This window comes from Pituophis catenifer, unplaced genomic scaffold (genome assembly GCF_029215685.1).
Source record: "Pituophis catenifer annectens isolate HBS135680 unplaced genomic scaffold, rPitCat1.0.hap2 SCAF_7, whole genome shotgun sequence".
Classification (NCBI taxonomy): Eukaryota; Metazoa; Chordata; class Lepidosauria; order Squamata; family Colubridae; genus Pituophis; species Pituophis catenifer.
In genome coordinates this window covers 76,459,552-76,467,102 of record NW_027256887.1, presented here as the reverse complement: position 1 = coordinate 76,467,102, position 7,551 = coordinate 76,459,552, and the positions used below count along the sequence as shown (strand labels likewise).

At 47.9% G+C, this 7,551-nt stretch overlaps 1 protein-coding gene across 1 annotated transcript; it reads left to right on the top strand.

Annotated features, from left to right (window-relative positions):
- The first annotated feature begins 2,478 nt into the window (after positions 1-2,478).
- Positions 2,479-6,713, top strand: FBXL14 (F-box and leucine rich repeat protein 14). Its single transcript, XM_070947380.1, has one exon. It carries the CDS (start codon positions 2,916-2,918, stop codon positions 4,116-4,118), a length of 1,203 nt encoding a protein of 400 aa, XP_070803481.1. The 5' UTR covers positions 2,479-2,915; the 3' UTR covers positions 4,119-6,713.
- Positions 6,714-7,551: the final 838 nt, after the last annotated feature.

Sequence of the window (7,551 nt, the reverse complement as noted above, 5' to 3'; positions counted from 1 at the left end):
CTTGTTTATGAATCATTGCTTCCATATAAGAAGATATGGAGAGAGCTGGCCCATAGAATTGCCAAGAGTCAGACACAACATAATCATGTTACAGCAATCACTTACAGCTAAGTGTTTATTCAGTAAACCATGGTTTAGGAAAAGTATTGTGTTAAATAGCTTAACGATGTTTCTCTTTACTGTACTCCATAGCTGCAAAACTATATTATTTGGGTTGTGTAATGTCAGGCAATGGCATTTAATAAAGAATGGGAAACATGGTGTCAAGAGTTTGTGGATCAGAACAAGGTTATTTATGCGATGGAAATAGCAAGCTGTCTGGTTGGACTCTTAAACAGGTTTCTGTTTTCCTTTGAAAACATTTAGAGAAAATGAAAAGATATGATATTTTGTTATAGCAACAGCACTTAGACTTATATACTGCTCTATAGGGCTTTACAGCACACTCTGAGCGGTTTACAATGTCAACATATTGTTCCCAACAATCTGGGTCCTCATTTTACCGACCTCAGAAGGATGGAAGGCTGAGTCAACTTTGAGCCTGTCAGGATCTAATTCCAGACTAGTCTGCAATACTGCATTCTAACCACTGAGCCATCAGGCTTATAACTTCCTAATACATCTTCTAATACTTTATCAGAGAGTAGCATGAGAAAACAATTCCTGTGCCATCCCTTTTTTTCTTGAAATGATAGGGGACAGCTAGCATTATTAACATTTTGCTTTCAGTATCACCTAACAGAGACATATATCTGAAATTATTTTAGCAACAGACCTTTGTCCAATTTCAGTTATCAAGGGCTATAAGTTTGGAAAAGGAGTGTACATGAAAAGTGAACGGCAGTCAGTCAAACTTTCACGCATAGGGTGCAGGACAATAACAGCTTCATTCACCACCATACCCCAAATAAATGGATTTGAGAACCAATTTTAATTTGGCCCACTCATCTGCTGCTAAGCCTTCTCAGGCTGACTGAAGTGTATATTGGAGTTTGGTTCTAGAATGATATTTCTCAACTTTGGCAACTTTGGACTTCGTCTCCCAGAATTCCCCAGCCAATTGCCCAGAAACACTGTATTACGTGTGTAGATAGAAAATCAATAATCAGGACAGTCCTTCGCAAAAAAGAATCCCCTGGAAATGTGTTGGACTCCATCTCCCCCTGTGGCCAATTTGGAGCAGCCAGTCCCAAAGCCAATTAATTTTCAAAAACAACCTTGTACCCAACAGCCATTCACAATTGCATTTGCTTGCATCCGCCCTGCTTTTTTTTTTTTTTTTTTTTTTTTTGCATTTTAATTTCTAACCCATTCTCCCTACCACCTCCATTTTCGAAACCCCACATTTTTTGGGGGGGGGTTTATTTCCTGAAAAAATGCAATCCATGCGCCTGGCTGTTTCTCTCCATCTGCTTTTGCCAAGTTTTTGTCCCTTTTCAAAGGGAACACCCTTTTTTAACTCTGTTTTTCAAACTGGGCAACTTTTAAGGTGCTGTGGACTTCTTCTCACCTCCCACAATTCCCCTGGGAGTTTGGTGTCCACAGTCTTAAAAGTTGCCAAGTTAATTGGTTAATCAAGTTAACCAATTGTCAAGTTAATTGGTTTATCCCAGGGGTCTCCAAACTTGGGACCTTTTAAGACTTGTGGACTTCAACTCCCAGAATTCCCCAGCCAGCCAGTATGGCTGTATGGCTGGCTGGGGAATTCTGGGAGTTGAAGTCCACAAGTCTTAAAAGGTCCCAAGTTTGGAGACCCCTGGTTTATTCCAAGACAAATAAATGCCTTCACCTCAAATGAAACTGCCCAACGTCAGTTTAAATTAATCAAGAACCATCCTTCCAGCAACCATCAATTGCCGACAGACTCTTTTTTAGCCCTAACTAAAAATAATTTCTGTCTACCAGGCAAATCCACTGAGGATTCCTGAGGGGGTGGGGAAAAAATGGGGGGGGAGGCTCAGATCTCCCTCCTTCCCGGTGTGCTTTTGGCACCTTCCTTCCTTGAAAATCTCCTTAGCAACGCCGATGCTTCACGTCCTAACCTGACACGTCACAGCGCGTTGTGCAGTGGAAGTGGGGGGGGGGGGGAAGAGAAACGACAGTTTAAAAACACGTCTCGAGATCGGGCGGGATAACCCCCCCTCCCCCCCGCCTGGCCAACCGCGGAAGCAGCAAGGGAACTCTATAAGCCTTTCCTTGTCATGCGTCCCGCGCAGGAATCCGTCCCCTCCGGGTTTTGCGCGGGCGTCGCAAGGGTTAAATCCTTCCGGACAGCCGAAAGGGAGAAGAGAGGGAGGGGGAGGGGAGGGGAGGAAAAAAAATAAAAAGAGAAGGGGGCGCTGTTGTCAAGGCGACGGCTCGGAGTGTTCCGGATCGTACCATTGCGCAGGCGGCGCAGGGAGGTGTGGTGCAGCCCAACCAGGCCCAGCCCAGCCTTCTCCTCCTCCTCCTTTCCTCCCCCCCGGCTCAAACGCGGCGCCGGGGCCCGGCAGGCAGCGAGCGAGTCGGAACCTGCCGACCGGAGGAAGAGGGCGAGAGGCGGGTCCCCGAGAACAGCGGCTGCGGCGGCAAGAGTCACAACTCGGAGGCGGGCCGCCCCGGCTGGGAAGACAAAGGAGGGGAAAAGGCGGCAGCAACAGCAGAGCTCCGAGGACGGAGTCGCCCGCGGGGCTGAGCACGATGCGGCGTGGGGCCGCCCGAGGCCGGGATCGAGGCCTGGCGTGGCGCGGCTAGAGGAGGAGGAGGAGGAGGAGCGAGGGCGGCCGAGGCCTGACGGACTTCCCTTCGACCGAGCCCGCGATGATGATGTGAAGGCCGGAGGGCCGGAGGGCGAAGGCGCCGAGGCTGGGTCGAGCGGCGCAAGGACGCCGGGCCCGAGGCGGCGCCGCGCGGCGGAGGCGATCCGGGCCCGGGCGATGGAGACGCACGTCTCGTGCCTGTTCCCGGAGCTGCTGGCCATGATCTTCGGCTACCTGGAGGTGCGCGACAAGGGCCGGGTGGCGCAGGTGTGCACGGCCTGGCGGGACGCCGCCTACCACCGCTCGGTCTGGCGGGGCGTGGAAGCGAAGCTGCACCTGCGCCGGGCCAACCCGTCTCTTTTCCCCAGCTTGGCGGCTCGGGGCATTCGCCGGGTGCAGATCCTGTCGCTGCGGCGGAGCCTGAGCTACGTGATCCAGGGCATGGCGGAGATCGAGAGCCTCAACCTGAGCGGCTGCTACAACCTCACCGACAACGGGCTGGGCCACGCCTTCGTGGCCGAGATCGGCTCCCTGCGCGCTCTGAACCTCAGCCTCTGCAAGCAGATCACCGACAGCAGTTTGGGCCGCATCGCCCAGTACCTCAAAGGCCTGGAGGTGCTGGAGCTGGGCGGCTGCAGCAACATCACCAACACGGGCCTCTTGCTCATCGCTTGGGGCCTCCAACGCCTCAAGAGCCTCAATCTGCGATCCTGCCGCCACCTGTCCGATGTGGGCATCGGGCACTTGGCCGGCATGACCCGGAGCGCAGCCGAAGGTTGCCTGGGACTGGAACAGCTGACGCTGCAGGACTGCCAGAAGCTCAGCGACCTCTCCCTCAAGCATCTGGCCCGGGGGCTCACTCGCCTGCGGCAACTCAACCTCAGCTTTTGCGGGGGGATCTCGGATGCGGGGCTGCTGCACCTGTCACACATGAGCAGCTTGCGCACGTTGAACCTACGCTCCTGTGACAACATTAGCGACACAGGTATCATGCACCTGGCCATGGGCAGTTTACGCCTTTCAGGCTTGGACGTCTCCTTTTGTGACAAAGTCGGAGACCAAAGCTTGGCCTACATTGCACAGGGACTGGATGGCTTGCGCTCTCTCTCCCTTTGCTCTTGCCACATCAGCGACGAGGGCATCAACCGCATGGTGCGCCAGATGCATGGACTGCGCACCCTCAACATTGGCCAGTGTGTCCGCATCACTGACAAAGGCCTGGAGCTTATCGCAGAGCACCTTAGTCAGCTCACGGGCATTGACCTTTATGGCTGTACCCGCATCACTAAAAGAGGCCTGGAGCGCATCACTCAGTTGCCCTGCCTCAAGGTGCTCAATCTGGGACTCTGGCAAATGACTGAGAGTGAAAAAGTAAGGTGAGAGGAGGGGACACCCGGAGAGCCCCATCCCGCCGGAAGGATTCACCAACTGACTGCTGCAGTAGAGAAAAGTGGAGGGGGAGGAGGCGGTAGTCCTCCACGAGGGGTTGGGGGAAGGAAGGGAAAGCATCTTTCAGCCTTCCATCCTTCCGAGGTTGGTAAACTGATGAGCCAGATTGTTGGGGGTAATATGCTGACTCTGTAAACTGCTTAGAGAGGGCTGTAAAGCACTGTGAAGTGGTATATAAGTCTAAGTGCTATTGCTATTGCTATCTTGGCTACTTGCCTGCCTCTGTGCCCGCACAATGGAGGTGAGAGAAAGGGGGACCATACAGGTAGTTCTCAAGTTAGGGCCATAATGAAGCCTGCCCATCGTGGTCATAACTGCATGATGGTTATAAAGTGGATCCCCTGATTTGACAAGCTTCTTTGCAGTGGGGGGTCATCCGAATCTGTTGTCATTAAGCAAGTCAGTAGTCTTCTATGGGCTCGGGTTTGCCGAAAACTGGAAGCAAATGGGGGTTTTTCAGCAAAACTCTTGTAAAATAGGGTCACGTGACTGCGCCCCCTTGCAAATCCGCCATAAATGCGGCCGGTTGCTGAGCTGAGTACCATCACATGCCCGCAGGGGGTGGGTGGCAGCCAGAACTTCGAACACAGGTCTTAAGTATACCCCACTTAGTCCATTGGAACTTCGGTCTCTAAGCAACTGGTCATAAGTTGAGGACTACCTGTACTTTTCCTAATTCCTTCCTCTGCATTAGAGGGAGACAACTGCACTGTACAGCAGCCTTCCGTGTGGGTGGATACAGTATCATTTTTTTTATTGGAAATGCAGCTTCTCAATCGTTTATGCACTGGGGATGGACGCAGCCCCTCTACCCCAATCTGATTTCACTTACTTCTGCACTAGGGATAAAAGAATCCTACCCTATACCCTTTCTAATTTCATGAGAACCTGCCTTTTATTGGGCAAATTGTCTCGTCTTTTTCTAGTCCCTTTCGCCTATGCTTGTCCATCAACCCCCTCACCGTGCTTTTTGTAGCGTGCCATCCTTTTCTTAATAACGTAGGCAACCTGTAGATATCAAATTGACTTGGGCATTGCCTTATACCAACTCAAGCCATTGGTCTTTCTTAGCTCAACAGACTGGCAGAAAATTTCCTGTCTGAAAAGGACAAGTCTTTCCTGACCCTAATTGTTCTACCTCTCCTAAACCCTAGAACCCTTGTGTGTTCCCCCATTCCCCACTTTTCTGCTTTTTTTCCAATTTGAGATTAGAAACATTAAGCCTTTTTTATTGAGAAGAGAGGCTTTTCTGAAATGCCATTAGTTGGAATGCCAACTAGAGCATGTGTTCACTTTGCTCATTGTTGCTTAGAGGGCCACATTTCCCTCAGAAACTCATTTTATGCTGTATCCAACCCACATCACCACCATCTTTTCTTTGCTGCTGGAACCATTACAAAGTTGAATCATCTTTTTACTTTTTTTTTAGTTTGTTTCTGTGGCTTCCCCTCCCCCCTACTTATTTCATCTTTTGGGGAAACAGATCTTTTAAAAAAAAAACAAAAAAAAAAACAGCCACAATTTCATTTTTGGGAGGATTGGAGGCAGAGTGATGGAATTAATCATCACCAGAAATGCAACAAAATGCCTTCTACAGCCCTACAACCCTCCCTCCCTCCCTCCCGCCCGCCCTTTATACCTTAGCTGTTTTTATTTGTTCTCTTATCCTCTTCATCCATGGAATAAGTTTGAAAGACAGCTGAAGTGGCTACCCTTGTGAATTTTAACTCAAGTCTACTATTGCTATATAAACATTTGGCTACCTCGGGTATGGGTTGTTGTTTTTTTCTCCTTCCCTCAACCTTGGAATGTTTATGAGAAAGTTGAAACTGAAATATGTTGTGCCTAGACTGGTAAGATTTCCCCTGGGGTTTATGATTTTGGAGGGGGGAATAGGAAGAGGAGAAGGAAAAGTGACTAGGAAATTTTGTCCCTGTCTGTCACCTATAAACTTGATGCCTCTTCCTTTTTTGACTAGTTTTGGAAACCCACCAGTGCATTTGTGTTCTCACTCTTATAGCACAAAGACATGGAAACACGGGGATGTCCAAATTAGTAATTGGGCAATGATGAAAGAAATGTGAAAGTAGGAACTCTTGTTTCTTTAAATATATGCAAACTCATGCCTTCCCTTCTCAAATTACTTTAGATCAAAGTAGGTAGCTTCCAGTAAGGAAGTGCCCAAAGAGGAGCAAGCAGAACAGACTGACTTGAAGTTGACTTTTGCAACTGCAAGTCAACTTCTGTTCTGCCTTTAAAATAAAAGCCACTTCTTAATGCTTGTCTTTAAAGGAGGATCAAGACAACTTTGAAGAAAGCAAAATTGATGGGGGAGGAAGGGCCAGTGTAGATTCTTCCAGTTCTCTTACAGTTCTAGGAAATGTGAAATTTGGATAAGCCCAGAAACTACAGCCCCCATCATGGAATAAATGTACTGTTTATGAATTTGTATAAAATTAAAGATCCTCTTAAAACATTTTATATTCTTACAGTAAAAGGCTAAACTGATATTTATATAATAAAAAAGGAAATATGAAGTATGTTTTTTAAAAAAATATGTTGCATGTGTGTCTTTGTCCTTTAAAAGGTAGGAATATCCAAAGTTGTGAGGAGAGTTGTGGTCCCCTCCTTCCTTGGTTAATGAGCAATTTGGTCTAGTGAATCAAAGCCACTGGAAGGCTTTTGTCCTTCGAGCATAAAAGGTTAAGTAACTTCCAAATTAGAAGTTCACTGTTCAGCAAATGGTTTGGTTTGAAAGGATCTTTAGAACTTCTAGATTGTCCTACCTGTACATAACAATTTGTACCTGCCCTGCCGACTAATAGTTTTTAGTGCACTGTTGGGCAAATGCCTCCTGGCATAACAATGAAACGCACTGTCTCAGTTCCTAAGAACAACATGTAGTTTTTCCTTTTAGTTTGTTACACAGTAAGTTGAGTGAATTTGGAAAAACGGGGGATGGTTAGAATATTTGTAATCCAGGCTTTCAAATAAAAATAAATGCCAAATTTGGATGTTAAAATAGCCTAAATTGGATTGGGGAGGTCCCTTCGTACTCCTCTGTGACTTTTCCTCTTGATAGCAGTTTTTTTCCCCTAAACTTCTCCACCGAAGGTTTTTAAACAACTGGGAGGAAGGTTAAGTAGTATTTCCAGAGTATAATACAAAATACTAATTCACCCCCTCCCCGCGCAGCATTTTTCTCTCCCCTTTATTAATAAACTAGGGATGGCGGTAAAGGGGGGGCTTAGAGAATTTGAAATGGTGGAAAGAGGCAAATCCATTGTTCAGTAAAGTTAAAAAAAGGAGCTGTCCTTGCTTGCTTGCTTGCTTGCTTGTTCAGTCATGCAGACTGAATCGTGCT